Genomic DNA, 19,863 nt, shown 5'->3' on the forward strand with positions numbered 1-19,863 from the left:
AAAATGCGGCCATTTAATAATAACAATGTCTAGTACTATAGTAACGTTTTCATGCAAATAGGAATGACGAATACAGAACGGCCAGAACAAACATACAATCTTGACTTACTGTATTTCCAATGGGGTTGGACAGTTTTTTTAAATTAAGAGAAAAAAAGTAACACAAAGTTTAAATCCGCAAATTAAATCATATTCCTGAGAATAATTTTTATTTACTGAAATTAAATCATTAGTTTTACATGATTTGTTTATAATAAAATTTAATATTTGGATAATTTCATATTTACTCATGCATGAAAACCAGCTGAAAGAGCTCCACAAAGACTCTGAATTCTTACAGTGTAATGGATCTTAAGTTTTGTAATTGTATTATTGTTTGTATTGTGAATACAAATTGGTACGACAGCACAAGCATGTAAAAATTGAATTGTGTCAATATTCATTTTTCTTTCAACATATTATACAGTAGACAATTTGCGGAATTTGACACAACCTTGATACTGGTGGTAGTTCCTGGATTAACATACTTAATCCTGACATAAACTGCATTATAGCCTAACTGGACCATGATACAGCAAACCAAGTAACGCAATACCAAAAGCTATATCAACTGCAGGAGTTGTTGCAACTTGTACAAACTTGTTAATGATGGTAGTAGTTCCTTGATTTACAGGTTCCTCTTCAACACGTCTACCATTCTGGTGCTCACTAGCCATTGGTGTATGTGTAGGCCTACCACATTGTTCATTTGAGCTCTTCTTTTGAGATATTTCATCCCCATCTTTCTTTTGTTCAATGTTTACTATTGTATTTCCTTCACTTCTACCACTATTACAGTTCAAGTTACCATTTTCATGAAATTGTATTCTATTGTTATTTACATTTTCTGGTTCTTCAATTTCATTGACGCTTTTATCGGAAAACTTATCTCTTTTGTCTTGATCTTCAACTTCTTTGGTATCTTTACTGGTAAACTTATCTGTCTTGTCTTCAACTTCTTTGCTATCTTTACTGGTAAACTTATCTCTCTTGTCTTGATCTTCAATTCCTTTACTGGTAAACTTATCTCTTTTGTCTTGATCTTCAACTTCTTTGGTACCATTGCTTGAACTAATCACTGACAGGTTACTGTCATGAGGTTCATTATCCAATGATACTGCTGACAGTATACCTTCTGTTAATATGCTATTGTTTTGTTGCGATTGTTCATCATTGCATTCTTGCACATCAGAATCAGCAAACTGGTAAAAATAAATGTTAAATTGTATTAAATTGTATCAAGAAAAAAAATATTAGATTAAAAATCATAAATTGAATGTTTATGATTTGAATACGGAGAATATTTCATGAAAATTAACTGATTGACCATTTAATGAGGCGGAACCAAGCACAGGCAATCTCTCAGTAAATGAAATATACTCTATTCAACATTATTAGTTTTATAACACAGTACATATGATGATGTGTTAATTTAACATCATTAAAGTAAGTACATGTAAATGAGGATGTGTTAGTGATGAAGGAACATACTTCACATTGTAAAGTTTGTTAGTGCAGCGAAGATTGTAAATTGCGAGTTTTAAGTAAAGGCCTACCTCGTCTGAATTCAATTCATTTAATTGTTCATCTAACTTGCGTTGGTGTAAACGAATTGAATATCCAATCATAGCATACTGTATGACACGTGCTGCCTCATGTCGTCTCTTTACATCTTCTCTCACCTTCCAGCCTCTAAAACCTACAACATATCAATTCTAATTAGTGACAATTAGTGGCTTGGTTTGGTAACAGCATGATGCCTGCAAGATATTTGTCAAAACACAATTACAATCAATACCTGCTTGAATGATGACAACAGCTGCCTCTTGTTTACTTTTGGTTGCCAGGATCTTCCTCCACCATATCTGGATTACACCAGAACTTAAATTGAATTCCTTCAATCTTGCAACTTCAAGTTTATCCAACTAAATGAAAAATAACGGAATATAATAAATATACAATGATGCAGATTCTTACTTATTTTTTACACTAACAAGCTAAAAACAAAAAGGTAAAAGTATTATAATTTTGTGCTACAACTTTTTCATAATGTTATAAGATAGCAATCTTACTGATTTTCAATGACTTACACACATTTAACTGGGTAATAATTTTTAATAAAATGGTATTTTTTAAATTGTGTCAAATTAATTGTTCTTTTCTTTTTTATATTTATATACTTTTTTTAAAAAGAAAAATGCCTCAATTTTACATAAATATTTAGTCAATTATGGTGAATTTCCTATCTTATACTACAAAAATATTCCTGTAGCACTACTTTTAAAAATAAAGGTTTATTTTACGACACTCATTCAGCTCTACTGCAAAGGTTTATATTATACGGATATTGCCTATTTAGAGGTGAATTCCCCGAGGAAATGATACTTTTCTAAGGAACTAAATATTACATCTGTTATATTAAAATATGTAGCAAAGTTTAAGTAGACTTGGCTGGGTCGGCTAGCCTAAGTAATAAGACTGCCTAGTTCACCTTACCTTGCCTAAGTAATAAGACTGCCTAGTTCACCTTACCTTGCCTAAGTAATAAGACTGCCTAGTTCACCTTACCTTGCCGTAAAATGACCGTATAAAGTCAAATAATTGCTAATGATTTCTTTGCCATAAAATATTCACTTAAACTAATTAAAATTTAATTTATTCTACTGCAAATATAAAATAATTAAATTATTATTAAACTACTTTTAAGTACCTGTCCCTCTCTTAGGAATATCTTTGTTTTTCCAAACAAAAAGCTTTTCATTTTATTTTCTTTGTCTGCTTCAGCTAAAACCAGATTCGTAATAACAGCACATTTACTTTTTGTATCCAAATCTTTTACATCTTCTGAGTTTGATCTTATTAATAATTCATACCTCTTAAGAAAATCACTGTACAGCATTCTATAAGAAAATTGTCATTATCGTTGAGAATCAAGTATAACAAACAACACACTGGCAAGTATGTTAGTAGGTGTTCAACATGTACAGTATACACAGGGATATATATAGTATATATTATAAACATCACACTGGCAAGTATGTTAGTAGGTGTTTAACATGTACAGTATGTACAGGGATATATATAGTATATATTATAAACATCACACTGGCAAGTATGTTAGTAGGTGTTCAACATGTACAGTATGCACAGGGATATATATAGTATATATTATAAACAACACACTGGCAAGTATGTTAGTAGGTGTTTAACATGTACAGTATGTACAGGGATATATATAGTATATATTATAAACAACACACTGGCAAGTATGATAGTAGGTGTTTAACATGTACAGTATGCACAGGGATATATATAGTATATATTATAAACAACACACTGGCAAGTATGTTAGTAGGTGTTCAACATGTACAGTATGCACAGGGATATATATAGTATATATTATAAACAACACACTGGCAAGTATGTTAGTAGGTGTTCAACCTGTACAGTATGCACAGGGATATATATAGTATATATTATAAACATCACAGGCACAGAATAAATTCTATACCGCCCGGTGATATACTGAAATTCAATTAATTAATTTGAAACGATGAAGATGAGGAAATCTGTGAGAATGAGAAAAAGTCGCCTCCATCAAGATTCAAACCCGGAACCTTCTGCTTGATGTCCTAACCATTAGACCACTGGGGCTTTCATGGTATTATTCAAACTCGATTGGATCGTCGTGGTAAGGCGGTATAGCACTAGTCCCTCAGTTGTACGCACACGCATCAGATATCAAATTGATACGCCCTCATCTTTCAGTATATATATACATATATATATATATAAATCCAAAGGCAAATTACTGAACAAAATGACAAAGCTGTGGGTATCAGTGGCTGGATCTCAATGGAGATACAAAAATAAAAAGCGAAAAGCTAAATCAAAACGATAAAGTAAAAAGCCAGAAAAGTTAGCAGAGCTTTCGGGCAACACTAGCCCTTCATCGGTGCAATACCTATATATATATATATGTATTGTAAGTCCTAGAGCAAGCTGTTTAATTGGGATTTTAATAGTAAAAAATACAGTAAAATACAAATTACAACAAATAAGAAGGTTGTAACATGTTTAGTGCAACCTATAAAACAATACAACACAACCATTTTAGTTTTTGCTTAATTATTCAATATCAAAAACAAACAGGTGTAAGCTGACCTGGTAGGGAAGCCTGTTGCACTGATCTCAATTGTTTCAAGTTAACTTAACTAAACAAGGGTATCCACCAGTCATAGATGGGTACATTGTTAGTGCAAAAAGACACAAAACAACAGCTGTAAGCTGACCTGGTAGGGAAGCCTGTTGCACTGATCTGAATTGTTTCAAGTTAACTTAACTAAACAAGGATATCAACCAGTCCCATATGGGTACATTGTTAGTATAAAAAGAACACAAAACAATAGCTGTAAGCTAACCTGGTAGGGAAGCCTGTTGCACTGATCTCAATTGTTTCAAGAACACCGCAAGCACGTAGTTGATTTATAACATGAACGTTATCAAAGCTGTCTGGTTGACACTCAAGACTTGGTTGGATACAGCGGATGTAGTGAGGTGTTGTTTCATGTAAAGTAGCCATAAGACTGTCCAATGAATTCTAAGATATAAGATACAATTGTTAGATTGTTACCCCAAAGATTACATGTAAAAACTGAAAGGTATCAACCAAAATAAGTATAAGTAAATACAAAATGGATTGAGGAAATATGTCTGATAATCAAAAAATAAAATATCTTGCATATATTTATTATTATAAGTTACATTTTCAACAGAAGTTAAAAAAAAATTGGGAAGAAATAATTTGAGTGATCCTGCAGATGTTTATTTGATTTATTTCAGCGTCATAAAAAACAATTTAAAGATAAATTACAATTAATATAATATACAGGAAACAAAATATGAAACATCAACAATATACAAAATCAGAGATGCTGAGGAAAACCCATAAAAGTCCTTGTTTCCCTGTTTCTCCTTTTTTCAAGAAAAAGCAAAAACAACAACAAAGCAAAAAAACCTATCTAAATTCTAAAGCAAGAGCTCAGTCTTGAAGCTATTTTTCCATACTAAATTCATCAAGAGTCTAAATTAAGTTTTGAATGAGTTTCAACTTTTAGGATTCTGTACCTTAAATTTTGATACCACTGTAGTAGTCTTTTTGCCTTTTGTTTTACTTGAACTCTGAAAAAAATTCATAAAATTAACATATTTTAGGTTAAACAGAACTATTGACATAACTGACAAGATGCAAAGACATTATAAATATCACACATTTATTCGGCATTGTTCTTTGTTTAAAAGTTTCATGATGTAACATTGATGAAGACAGAACTTAAAAAGCAATGGTATAGTGTTAGTACAGTGTTAGTATGGTGTTACTACAGTGTTAGTATGGTGTTACTACAGTGTTATTATGGTGTTACTACAGTGTTAGTATGGTGTTACTACAGTGTTAGTATGGTGTTACTACAGTGTTAGTATGGTGTTACTACATTGTTAGTATGGTGTTACTACATTGTTAGTATGGTGTTACTACATTGTTAGTATGGTGTTACTACATTGTTAGTATGGTGTTACTACATTGTTAGTATGGTGTTACTACATTGTTAGTATGGTGTTACTACAGTATTAGTATGGTGTTACTACATTGTTAGTATGGTGTTACTACATTGTTAGTATGGTGTTACTACATTGTTAGTATGGTGTTACTACATTGTTATTATGGCGTTACTACAGTGTTATTATGGTGTTACTACAGTGTTAGTATGGTGTTACTACAGTGTTAGTATGGTGTTACTACAGTGTTAGTATGGTGTTACTACATTGTTAGTATGGTGTTACTACATTGTTAGTATGGTGTTACTACATTGTTAGTATGGTGTTACTACATTGTTAGTATGGTGTTACTACATTGTTAGTATGGTGTTACTACATTGTTAGTATGGTGTTACTACATTGTTAGTATGGTGTTACTACATTGTTAGTATGGTGTTACTACATTGTTAGTATGGTGTTACTACAGTGTTAGTATGGTGTTAATACATTGTTAGTATGGTGTTACTACATTGTTAGTATGGCGTTACTACATTGTTAGTATGGCGTTACTACAGTGTTAGTATGGTGTTACTACATTGTTAGTATGGTGTTACTACATTGTTAGTATGGTGTTACTACATTGTTAGTATGGTGTTACTACAGTATTAGTATGGTGTTACTACATTGTTAGTATGGTGTTACTACATTGTTAGTATGGTGTTACTACATTGTTAGTATGGTGTTACTACAGTGTTAGTTTGATGTTACTATGGTGTTACTACATTGTTAGTATGGTGTTAGTATAGTGTTACTATGGTGTTTAAAAACAAATGATAAGATCAATCACCTGTAAACTGGTAACATTAGCTTCAACTAATTGTTGCACAAACTTCTTGCTGCTAATTTTAAGCAAATCTACAAGTTCTGCTGGAATACCATCCTAAAAACATCAAATGATACACAATAGATTAATTAGTAAATGAACATTCACCTGTGTACACTGCACATCAAATCTAATGAGCAAATATAATGTAATAGCAATAAGGTTTCCATTCAAAGTAAATATTATAGGGATACTCGGAAAAAAAGCCATGGTAATAGGGCAGGAGGGCAAGTTGGTAAATTGATTGTTCGTTAACTTGATGAAATTGTAATATTGGAGAGCATATGTGGTTAAATAGGTTGAAACACTCTTGTCGTTTTCTAAATTGAATTGTGTTAGTGAACCAATTCTTATTTTGATATATAAACAGAGAAATGTAATACTGTAAGCTGAGCACGTACTCCAGACTGAAAAAAGATGGCAGCCGTAAATGTGTTCAAAAACATTATTTAACATAACAAATAATAATCTAATATAATACATTCACATATTCTTGTCAAAGAACAGTGAAGATTTATAAATCGCAATGGAATGAATAAATTCTAGGTAATCTAGCATTTTTGTATTTGAGGATCATATAGAATGCGTTCACGGTTATACGCTTAACACGCTGCATTGTGTATTGTTCTCACGCAGATAGGCTCAACACAGGCATATAGCAGTGCGTACTGCGTAGGGCATATCTGATTGGTTGATTGAAAGCCGCTATTTTGTTGGTTCCCTCTCCATAGAGAATCACCTTTTGAACTGCGATAACAGAGCATAATAATAGATAGAGCATTACCTATAGCTACAAACAGCCATTCATACATTTTACTGTGGTATTTATTTTCAGTTATAAGATTATGAGAAATGAGTTTAAACGAAGCAGATGCACTATTCCATAATTGTAATGCTTTGAGAAACTATTTATGAACTTCTAACCCCCTTTTTTTGTGAATATACTGTAAAACTGGCATTCAGTTGTAAGTATATTACCTTATTCTTTTCAATTAGACCATCCACTTGGTACGTAACTTTCTCTGCATAGTGATGCACAACAAAAGCTGGTGATGTCACTGATATATGTGCACGAGATAAGCTTGCACTGCTGATGGTGTCAAGAAGAAACTCACAAAATGAACTTGGATCTGAATGTCTGTTTAACTTGCATTGCTATAAACAAGATAAACTTGCAATTAGAAAGTAAATGACATAATAACATGATTGTGATCTTAGATGGACAGTCTAAGCACAACAACTTGTAGTTTGCAACTGGTTGTGGTGTTACTGTACTTTTGCACCTAACTCACTGGGCATAAGGTCACTCACCATCACTGATGTGCAGCAGGTGAATATTGGGGTTAAGCTTGAGGTGCAAAAGTACATCAGCAGCAGGTTTTCTAGTGTAAACTAGGCTCAAAAGTCCATTATTTATCTTCTTACAAACTACAGTTTATTTATTGATTTGGGCAATCAAGACAAACTATGGTTTTTAAGACAAACTATGCCTGTCGGGTAAAAACCACTTTTTTTCAAAATGTAAAATTCAAAATAGGAAGGAGTTATTATTTTACGACATACTGTACTACGATTGAGAAAGGCGAATTCTTAATACAGCACTGGGACAACTCATCTTTTTGTTGTCATACATGCAGCATGGTTTCATGGTACAGCAGTTTATCTTTCAATAATAAGTACAAACTACAGAATACAGGTTGTCTTTTTCAACCATTATTTTTCGTCTTGCGAAAAACTATGACTTAGAAACTTATTGTTTGTATTTTAATCGAAAGACAAACTACGACACCCCAATATTCAACATCAAAACATGTTTTATTGTCAGTGGAAACACTTACTTGATTCATGAGAGCAAATATACTGATGTTGCCTTCAATAACATCAAGACATGTTTTATTGTGAGTGGAATAGGAACACTTACTTGATTCATGAGAGCAAATATACTGATGTTGCCTTCAATAACATCAAGACATGTTTTATTGTCAGTAAAGTCTTCAAATTTCCATGGAATTCCCTCAGATTGACAGTCATCCTAAAATAATATAAACATGGCTGTTTAATCAGCAGTATAATTATGTTTATAAAGGTTCATCATTATCACTGTTAGATAAGTGAATGATAATTCTCATAAACTTTAAATATTATTGTTATCTTAATTATCATTTTATATTGTATTATAATTATACTAGTATTTTGATATTATTAAGTTTTTACAAGATTTGTTTGATATCAACTAAAAGAAGTGCCATATTATTTTTCTCCATTTTTTTTAATGAATAAAAGAACTGTTGTTATTATCACTCTTATATGGTGCTAATAAAACACTGTTGCACCAACTGTATATTGGCATACTCTATATATAGAAAATAAGTTTGTTGGAATACCTGTTCTGCTTTGAGGAAGTTGTGCACAAAATGTTGCTGAAGTTTCTCATTTGCATAATTTATGCATAATTGCTCCAAACTGTTAAATGAAAAACTTTCAAATCCGTAGACATCCAGTAGACCAATGTAAGACTGGCAACTCCTGGCCATGGTACTGTCATTGATGAATCCAACGAGCCAATCAAAAACTCTGAAACATTAAAACATAATTTAGTCAGTCTTCAAAGCTAGTTTTTTTTGGTAAAACCAAAGTGGGGTTGAAAACGTTTGCATGTAAACATTTTCTCCTGTTATATACTAACTACATGACAAAGAAAGAAATTAGGCAGAAAGAAGTCGGGCCATGACAGCAAGAGAGATTAGGCAGAATAAAAATTAAATTAAATTGACTAAGTATTAGAGTTTGCATGTATGTATGTTTATTTTATTTTTGTGAATGTTTAAAGGTGTATGTAGGATTTGTTGTGGACAATCCGCCTCGGTGAAGACAAGCATGCATATGGGGAAGCAAATAAAAGTTATTGGATTTGTACAACATCTTCTGTGGGTTTGTTTTGAATGTATAACAGGTCAGTAAATAAGCAAATACTGCACAACAATCATTTTCAAAAGAGTAAGTAGGTTTCTTTCACTACAAACAAATATAGCTTTAATGTTTGTAAAATACCTGGCATAGAGTAACTTTGCAAGACAATCTCTCCTTGTATGACATTCATCTTTTATGCAAGGTTTCATAAAGACACTCTTTCTACGCTTGTGAGATGCAGTGATTTGTCGGAATGCTAGACATCTAGTTAAGGCATCAACATCAAGACCAAGTAACTGTGCAGCAGCATTAACAGAGGTGTCAACTCCTGATGAAGCAACATAAATAGTACAACAATATGATATATTGAATAATTAGTAAATTAGAAAATCTTTCTTTGGCTGAAATATTTTATCAACATTTTTTGAAGATGGAGAAAAATATTAATAAGATTGTTTAAGATTTTAAAGTGACATAATTATTAACGATATTTTTTTAGATATTTTGTGACCAACCTACAATAATATTAAGGTATTCCTTATGTCCGTTTTTAGTTATTTCTCATATATTATATTATGGTAGAAATAAAAACAAATTAAAAAATAGTAAAAAGATGTATAAACTGTTGATAGAATATTATGAATCATAAATAAACGCCAATTTACTTTAGATTAAAAATTCTAATAAAATAAAAAAGAATGAACAAACAGTATTTTAAATATAATCTATTAAAACTTAAAGGTCGCAACTACTTTAAGCTAAACTATAAATACTGTATGCAATCTTAAAGGTCGCAACTACTTTAAGCTAAACTATATATACTGTATGCAATCTTTTTATTGGTATAATACAGAAAATAATTAAACAGCATAACCTTTATATCATTTACCTTGTTTTTCAGAATCAATTTCACATGGTCCAGTAACATCATCACTAATAAAATCTACATTTCCAAGATGAAGTATAACACTTAAAACCTACAAATAAACACATTTTCAAATTCAATTCAATAATTCAAAAAATAGAATTATAACATTACTATTAGATTTATGTATAAAAAACATCAAAGTCTATTATCACTAATTTATATACTACCATATGGTTTTCATTACCATAAATTTGTAAAAGTTGTTTTGAATCAATATACTATCATAATTGTAAAAACTAGGTAAAAGTTCACTGATGTTTACTGTCCACATGTGCTGGATTAGTTCAACCAAGGCATCTAAACACATTGCTTTGGTTCAGTTAGTTCACTGATGTTTACTGTCCACATGTGCTGGATTAGTTCAACCAAGGCATCTAAACACATTGCTTTGGTTCAGTTAGTTCACTAATGTTTACTGTCCACATGTGCTGGATTAGTTCAACCAAGGCATCTAAACACATTGCTTTGGTTCAGAATAGTTCACTGATGTTTATAATTCTTGTTGCTGTGACCTCCTGCTAAGTCCAACATTAGACATCGCTTACTAACTAATTAAGTAAAAGTTTCTTACTTTAAATAATTCTTGTTGCTGTGACCTTCTAAGTCCAACATTACACATTGCTTACTAACTAATTAAGTAAAAGTTTCTTACTTTAAATAATTCTTGTTGCTGTGACTTGCTAAGTCCAACATTACACATTGCTTGCTTTGTAACTATAAAATCGTGTTTATCCTTTTGATTACATGCATCTTCTGAACGGTTTAGTGGCACATAGTTTAAGTTGTCTGAATTTGGTAGTAACCAGTTCCTCCTTTCCCTTTCATTTCCGCCAAACAGCATCTATGATAATTTGAAAGAAGAAATGTTAATGATATTATTAAAAAGACTAATAATGAGAATAACATAAACTAATAATATATTTCATGCTTTGATAACATTAGTAGAGTGAGTGCTTTCTTGCCCTATATTACAAAATATTACAAAGTGACAATTTTGTTTCAAGATGTTTAATATTAGTACCAGAAAGATCCTTTTCATATCTGCCTACATTGATCTCCAGACTTATTACATGTTTTCATATTTACTCACGAACCTTGTGAAATCACGGGAGAAGTATTGTCATTGTATAGTTGATGGTGCTATCATTAGTACAATCTCAAGTTTGTGAGGAAAAAAAAGTCACGCTTCGATACTTTCAAACAGGTGTACGGTCAGTTAAATACCAGGACAAAGCACAAATGCGCAGAACAAAAAAACAGGCCCCTGTGAATATCAGTAGTATTTTAACAACCTGATTACAACCAAAGGGTACATGTTTGCTATTAGCCTACTCACTTTAGAAACATGGCAACAGAAATAAATTGCAGGGTTTTCTCTAACCTGCAGAAAATATGCAAATGTATCACAGTTCCAACAGTTAAGTTAAACAGTTGGTTATCCGGTTTAAAGGTACACAAAAATGAAACATAACTAATACTAACTTGGTAAAAGATGTGAAAATTCCTGGCACCATCACATTGATAAACAACTCTAGTTTTCTCAAGAAGATATGTCTGAATAGAAGCACCAACAACATGATTTCCACTGAAAACAAAATTGGAAAGGTAAAATAAGAATTGCTCTTGTGTGTAATTTCATTCTTCCCTGCTATGACACACAAAATGGCATATGTAGAAACTCAAAATGCATGGCCTGTATACAGTATGTTGGTTGAACATTGACAAATAAAAATAATGTATGAAACTTACCGACTGAATTGTATCTGAATGTACTTTCCAAAGCGGCTACTATTGTGATTCCTGGTTGTGCTAGCATTGCCTAAAAAAATGAAATAATAGTTGTCTAACAGAGATGGAGTTGTAGGGAGGTGTAGGGTACTGGGAGGCAAAAGATTAATATTACTGTATATATATATATATACTGGTGCAGGCCATCAAATATTGCCATCAATTTCAATTAATTCTACTAGTCTTAATGATACCAAATCTGCCAAAAATTTAATTTGAGCATAAAATCTCACGAAATTCATATTTAGAACATACTGTAAGTTGGCCACTGCTCATCAACAGTTTTAGCCTATATATTAGGAGTTTAAAGGATTTTGGCACCATGACTGAAGGTTAAAGATTATGCTAGAATTACAAAATGTAAAATCAGTACACAAACTGCTTTAAATTATCATTTTAAATTTCATTTTACATAAAGCGTTAATCAATTTTAGGTTAGGTGTAGCTTTATTTATTTATTTTTAAATCAGTATGATACTTATTGACTTTTATATTTCAGTTTTCTCAGGGAAGAGTTAAATTACAATTTAATTTAACTCTTCCCTGGTTTTCTTGTAATTTTAATGGTACACTATCATTATGCTCATTTTTATTTGGTTCTCAACTCTTTATCGACTGTTCTTATTCTATTTTCTTCTTTATCTGTTGATGATAATGATGATGAATATAGAAAATTTGATATATTGATATGATTTAAAAATGCTGATTTTGTATATTTAAATAAAATAAAGGTGCTTCTTCTAGCGATGTTTCTTAGGACCATAACAGTACATAGATGTTTTTACATTTGAGAATGACATGTGTATCTTACTGTACTTTATTAAAGATAAACATAATAATTACCAAATGCTTCAAGAATAGGATTTGAGTCTAATATTCTACGTTCAATGCAATCTGCTGGTGATGGTGTAAAACCACTATGAACAAAAAAGACAACAAGTTATCACAAATAAGTAACAAAACAGAGACAAATCTATAATTATGATGAAATAAAAACTGTAATTTTACATACATGAGAGTGTTTAATGATATTAAATTAAATGTGTTTATTTTTATTACCCAGGGTTACATACTGCCACCATTGTCAGATATTTTAGTAAACATCTTGCATTCCATGTCTGTAATAAAACAATAATAAATAACAGAGAATAACAAACGTTTTTGTATTTTCACAAAAAATATTGACTAAACTGCCTTTGTGAAAATGGGTTGCCAACATTCCCTCTTTTAGTTAGGGAAAATCAGCACCAAACCTAGAAAAAATTATTTACAAAGCGATTTTTATGGGAAAACCTTTATATGAATCTAAAATACCACCAAAAAAAAGTTCTAAGGATTTGGCCCATGGGAAACTTTTTTTTGGCGCCATTTTCAAAATGGCCGCTTACAACTTGACATGCTTGTATCTTGGTAACCATTAATCATGGAGACTTGGTTTTGGTCTTAAATTGTTTAGAAGATACATATTCCTATTCTTCATAATGAAACATTTTGTCCAAGTGACCAGAAATGATATTTCTGACGTTTTGACCTTTGACCTCAGCTTATTATATCTCAATAACTACTGGTTGCATAATCTTCATATTGGTCTCAAATTGTTAAGAACATGTATGTTCCTATTTGGTATAATGGAGCATTATGTACAATTGTGACAAGAAGTATGGTTTTATTAACTTTTAACCTTATATGTGAAAAGAGCACCAAACTTGAGAAAAAAATCACATTTTAACTGTTTTTGAGGGTGGGGGAGGGGATTATTCATCATGTAATAACACCGAAACTTGGATATTGCTCCCAGTCGTTTACTTACTAAAGATTCCTTATTATTGGTAATAGTTTAAAATCTACATGTAATTATAGACGTACAATGATATTATTTTTACCAAATAATCAACTTTATTTAAAACATACACCGTCACTTAGGCGAAAGCTGATGATTTTTTTTTGTTGAGACTAGCCAGATTATTACTGTGTTAGTAAAGCCTAGGTGTCTTCATCAGAAAAATCATGGTCACTTAATGAAAAGTTACATGAGCCATTTTCACATTTGCCCATACATGACCCACATGCACTTAAGCATTTAAGCTTATACTCTTTCTACAATTACATCTATTCGTTGTACACATCTCATTACCATTTCCAGATTTACAGATAAACTTTAAGAGTGACATAGGAGCATATTCGTCTAATGTTGGGACTGGTGTTAGTTCACCATTGATGTTTTTCCAACCGTATTTGGTGGCATCAATTTCATGATGTGCTTATTTCCTCCAGTCCAGTACTTGAAACCATACCCTCAATGAGTGCTGTAGGATGGCACCTTCAGTTGGAGGTAGACGCTCAATGGTTAAGCTACCCTTCGCTACCATTTTGGAGTACATACGTACTCCTAATGTTGTCATGTCTTCACTGAATGCATGAATTAATAATATTTACTTAAGAACAGTCTTAGGTAGTTTCTCTTGTATTTCTAACATATTATACATAGTTAATTTTGTTTTAAGATAGATGTTATTTCCCTTATTCCAGTGAACCAGCATAACCAAAATGTCCGTGTCCTCTGCTACAACCACCATATTGGAACTTAGTTCGGTTGATTGTATTGCACGTTCAACTATGAGCATGTCAGCATCTGAATCAGCATGGTAAACATTAACTCCATCCTCGGCTAAAGTCGATCCTAATAAGTTAATTAGTTCTTGCTTATTTTTCAAATTTGAAAGAAACTTTGTCTTTTGGACAATACATCTTTGGTTTGTTGACACCTTATAATTGGCACATTTAATCTTTGTTCTGCGTTTGTGTTCATGGTCTTTTATTGATGCATGTGTGTAAGTGTCAAAAATGACTTCTACTGTTCCTGCCTGGAAATTCTTTTTGATATAATTACTGTAGGATTTAATTATATCTAGGAATTTTGAATTTGGAGTCCATGGAATCTGATGTATCAACCATCCTCCATCTATAACGTACACACTGGGTTGGATTGTTGATGTTTGAACACTGGCTGACTCAGACATGGTTTTGAGATAGTTCCCAAGTGACGTCTTGTCAGGCTTCCGTAAAAATCCAGAGGTATCATACAGGGATGTTGGTAGAGGTGTCAGTTCATATTTAAATGTTTCACGTAGTGAAAAGTTATCACGTTCACTGAGAAGGACAAGTCTTGTAAATAGGGTTGTATTGTTGACATAAGCATTCTTTCCTCCAACTTTCACACATTTTTGTAGACATGATAATGGTTTAATGTTTCGTGTAGACATTCTGTGATTCAGAGGTTTAGCATCTACTTGTTTCTGTATGGTGAGACCTATATTGTAGCCATTGTCACAATTTACTTTGTTGACGAATTCAGTGGATAAACCTGTCGACAGTGAAACGATGATTTTACTATTCTGTGGATCTTCAAATGGAGAACGTTCATTGAACCAATTGAGTACTTGACCGAAGGTAGATGTGTCAATTTTCATTGCACTTTGTGAGCATTCTTTGTGTGGCAGGTTTGGAGTGTTTCCTTTGTCTTCTAGTAGGTGATGGATCTCAGAAAAATGATTCAAAGTCAGTACCCAAGGCAGGTATGTTGCTCCGCTTGTAGTTGAAGTACCCCTCATCCGGCCCATAGACAAACCGCCCTGTGATTTTGAATGTCTCATAAGGGTCTGTTCAATTGCTATGTCACTCCATACACCTGCCCACTGTTTTTCGTTATATCTGATGGTATGATCCCCATTGCAGAATATCGCCCATGTGGCAGGATCATCTTTTTTCAGCTGCAACATAGTCGTCTGAAGGTATATACGGCTGCCTTTGTCTAATGTGTGTTGCTTCTGTATACATAAACAAATATTCTATTTAAGCTTACCAAAATTGCATTTGATGATATGCTGTTGCTGCACTCTTTCTAACAAACATTTGAAATGTAGCCTGCTAGATGGCGCTTCCTGATTGGTCAAAAAGTTTAGCCTATGTATAGCCATGTGGTGGCGGTGTTAATACTTGAATTATATTATTAATATTAATTGAATAATATTGGTTAATTGGGTTCAACGGTCAATAAATGGTATTTCTACTTGCTTTAAAGAAAAATGTGTCATTACTGCAAATATAAAGTTGTACATTATAAACAAATTAAGACCAAAACCAACTCTCTAGGTCAAATAGTTATGTAGCTATGAAACTTCCGGTCAAGAAAGGTCAAAGGTCAGAAATAGCATTGCTGGTAATTTTTTAGAAAAATATTCCATTATTGCAAATAGGAAATTGTACATTGCGAACAATTTGAGACTAAAATTAAGCATCTACACTGTGTGGTTAATGAAGTACTAACTCGTTACTAAAAATAGATTGACCTTTGTATAAAAGGTCATAACTCCTTCCCCCATAGAGAAAATCACTAGAACTTTTTTTTGGTGACCCCTGGGACTTATATGTTAAGTTTGATGATAAAAATCCTTTGTAAATAATTTTTTCCAGGTTTGGTTCAAAAATGACGTTTTTAACCCTAACTATTTGCACGTCTGGCAAGCATTTAGTGACATTCAATAAATGCTGATTTTGTAACAGTGTCCTTTGAAACAGTAAAAACAAATTATAGCACTCTCTATTACTTGTCCATGCTTTTAGCCTCTCTATTTTTATTCAAGTTTAGGTCTCTCTATTATTTCAAAATAAACAAGAAATGGTTTTAAAGGTAAAAAATTGACTCTGATTACATTGGTGAAAACAAATGTAAAACTGAAATTGTTGAATTACCTTTCCAGAACCACTTTCACCGCTGACAATTATTGACTGATTAATCTTGTCTAGTCTTCTAGTAAGATTACACAAAGCTGTTTCTGCAATTCCAAATATATGTGGTGGGTGTGCCTGAAAAAAAATAAAATAAAAAGATGTATATTCCCCAAAAAATCATGAAAATGAGGATTAATAAAATCAAGCCATTTTGCTGTTTTAAAAAAGTTATTCATTTTAAAGAAATAAAAACAAACAAATATAGTGTTTTTACTTTAAAAAAAGACAAAATTAATGGTTAAACTTAACCAAATGTTAAAAAATTACAGTTTTTCAGGTAAATAATGTTTTTTTTCCCAATTTTTGGTCAAAGTGAATAACTACAGTATTATGTGACATAAAATAGCATATTCAGCAAAACAATTATCTTTTCAGAGGAGCTCTGCATATATCTCTAAGTTCTCACTTCTAAGTGCAACTGAGGACATATTAATATTTTTGCCCAATATTGAAGATAAAGTGATGTCAAGATTTTAATAGTGATGTCACGAACATATAAATTTTCCTAAAAATCAATAGTATACTAGCGAATTATTGTTTACCTTTTGATCACTATGGTAACGATGAATCATATGAACATCAAAATGTCCAGTTTCTTTGAAAGGATTTAAAGTAACAAGGGTGTTGCCAGTCTGAGTGTGGTATCTACCAGCTAAGTAGCGCTCACGTAAACAGTTCAGCACTATGAACAGAAAACATTAGAAGTAACAAGTGTGTTGCCAGTCTGAGTGTGGTATCTACCAGCTAAGTACCGCTCATGTAAACAGTTCAGCACTATGAACAGAAAACATTTTGTTAAGTAACAAGTGTGTTGCCAGTCTGAGTGTGGTATCTACCAGCTAAGTACCGCTCATGTAAACAGTTCAGCACTATGAACAGAAAACATTTTGTTAAGTAACAAGTGTGTTGCCAGTCTGAGTGTGGTATCTACCAGCTAAGTACCGCTCATGTAAACAGTTCAGCACTATGAACAGAAAACATTTTGTTAAGTAACAAGTGTGTTGCCAGTCTGAGTGTGGTATCTACCAGCTAAGTACCGCTCACATAAACAGTTCAGCACTATGAACAGAAAACATTAGAAGTAACAAGTGTGTTGCCAGTCTAAGTGTGGTATCTACCAGCTAAGTACTGCTCAAGTGTGTTGCCAATATTTTGTCAAATTTTCTTCAAATTATTCGCTGTTCTACTCTAAAAATGTATTACTGAACTATACATTTTATTTTAAAGTGAGTATTTAATTTGGAAAAATTTGAAGGAAAATGTTGGATTCATCCAAATTGTGGTCTTTGATCTCTAATTAGTTAGAGGGAGGCAACAGCTATTGGTAAAAAATAGGTGATCATCTGGCTTTAAATTAGATTGAGCTTTTAATTAAAGGGGTCTTTAATAGAAGGAAGACCTGTATAGTACTAACAACCATTGAAACATGTGTCTACTATTAATTCACTTACCAGCAGGTTCTGAGAGAGGATTAATCAAGACAAGATCATCTGTATTGATCCAATCTGTTTGAGTACACAGCACTGGATAGCCAGCATGACCACGTATCACAACCTCCTAGACAATAAAGTTACAAGCAATATTTAAAATACATTATATAGAATACTTAGTAGCAAGGTTGGGTTGTTGACATAGATGGTATGCTTCCCTCCCCTCCTTACCTCACAATTATATTTTGTGTCTATAATCTTGCCATTACTAAAACATGAATCAACACACGCTGGAACCCAAACCTCTTACCTGGCCATTAGATTTAGTGACTATAATCTTGCCATCACTAAAACATGAATCAACACATGCTGGAACCCAAACCTCTTACCTGGCCATTCGATTTAGTGACTATAATCTTGCCATCACTAAAACATGAATTAACACATGCTGGAACCCATACCTCTTACCTGGCCATTCGATTTAGTGACTATAATTTTGCCATCACTAAAACATGAATTAACACACGCTGGAACCCAAACCTCTTACCTGGCCATTAGATTTAGTGACTATAATCTTGCCATCACTAAACATGAATTAACACACGCTGGAACCCAAACCTCTTACCTGGCCATTAGATTTAGTCACTATAATCTTGCCATCACTAAAACATGAATCAACACATGCTGGAACCCAAACCTCTTACCTGGCCATTAGATTTAGTGACTATAATCTTGCCATCACTAAAACATGAATTAACACATGCTGGAACCCAAACCTCTTACCTGGCCATTCGATTTAGTGACTATAATCTTGCCATCACTAAAACATGAATTAACACACGCTGGAACCCAAACCTCTTACCTGGCCATTAGATTTAGTGACTATAATCTTGCCATCACTAAACATGAATTAACACACGCTGGAACCCAAACCTCTTACCTGGCCATTAGATTTAGTCACTATAATCTTGCCATCACTAAAACATGAATCAACACACACTGGAACCCAAACCTCTTACCTGGCCATTAGATTTAGTGACTGTAATCTTGCCATCACTAAAACATGAATTAACACATGCTGGAACCCAAACCTCTTACCTGGTCATTAGATTTAGTGATTATAATCTTGCCATCACTAAAACATGAATCAACACACACTGGAACCAAAACCTCTTACCTGGCCATTATATTTAGTGACTATAATCTTGTCATCACTAAAACATGAATTAACACACGCTGGACCCCAAACCTCTTACCTGGCCATTAGATTTAGTGACTATAAACTTGCCATCACTAAAACATGAATTAACACACGCTGGAACCCAAACCTCTTACCTGGCCATTAGATTTAGTGACTATAATCTTGCCATCACTAAAACATGAACTAACACACGCTGGAACCCAAACCTCTTACCTGGCCATTATATTTAGTGACTATAATCTTGCCATCACTAAAACATGAATTAACACACGCTGGAACCCAAACCTCTTTTTCATCATGTATCCACACCATTAACCCCTGAAAGTACAGTAAACAGTTCATTATTCAATTCAATCAA

At 32.7% G+C, this 19,863-nt stretch overlaps 1 protein-coding gene across 1 annotated transcript; it reads right to left on the reverse strand.

Annotated features, from left to right (window-relative positions):
• Positions 1 to 548: 548 nt before the first annotated feature.
• On the reverse strand, positions 549 to 19,489 carry LOC140044125 (unconventional myosin-XIX-like). The gene is made up of 22 exons (XM_072088605.1): positions 19,482 to 19,489; positions 19,403 to 19,439; positions 18,326 to 18,431; positions 17,417 to 17,556; positions 16,836 to 16,949; positions 13,143 to 13,201; positions 12,927 to 13,000; positions 12,045 to 12,114; positions 11,778 to 11,880; positions 10,948 to 11,136; positions 10,257 to 10,344; positions 9,509 to 9,695; positions 8,842 to 9,031; positions 8,379 to 8,489; positions 7,436 to 7,612; positions 6,422 to 6,514; positions 5,167 to 5,220; positions 4,461 to 4,639; positions 2,750 to 2,939; positions 1,838 to 1,964; positions 1,494 to 1,738; positions 549 to 1,241 (listed from the first exon to the last, which is right to left on the reverse strand). The coding sequence occupies exons 1-22, from the start codon at positions 19,487 to 19,489 to the stop codon at positions 549 to 551; spliced, it is 3,234 nt and encodes a 1,077-aa protein (XP_071944706.1).
• Positions 19,490 to 19,863: the final 374 nt, after the last annotated feature.

The sequence above is a fragment of the Antedon mediterranea genome, chromosome 3 (assembly GCF_964355755.1).
Source record: "Antedon mediterranea chromosome 3, ecAntMedi1.1, whole genome shotgun sequence".
NCBI classification, from domain to species: domain Eukaryota; kingdom Metazoa; phylum Echinodermata; class Crinoidea; order Comatulida; family Antedonidae; genus Antedon; species Antedon mediterranea.

Bases quoted from the DNA above. Each gene is read 5' to 3' on its own strand.
- LOC140044125 (XM_072088605.1), bottom strand. The intron at 10,345-10,947 runs GTAAGAAACTTT...GTTTATTTGTAG, and splicing joins AGCAACAAGAATTATTTAAA to GTTTTAAGTGTTATACTTCA. The intron at 9,032-9,508 runs GTATTTTACAAA...TTAATGTTTCAG, and splicing joins GCAAAGTTACTCTATGCCAG to AGTTTTTGATTGGCTCGTTG.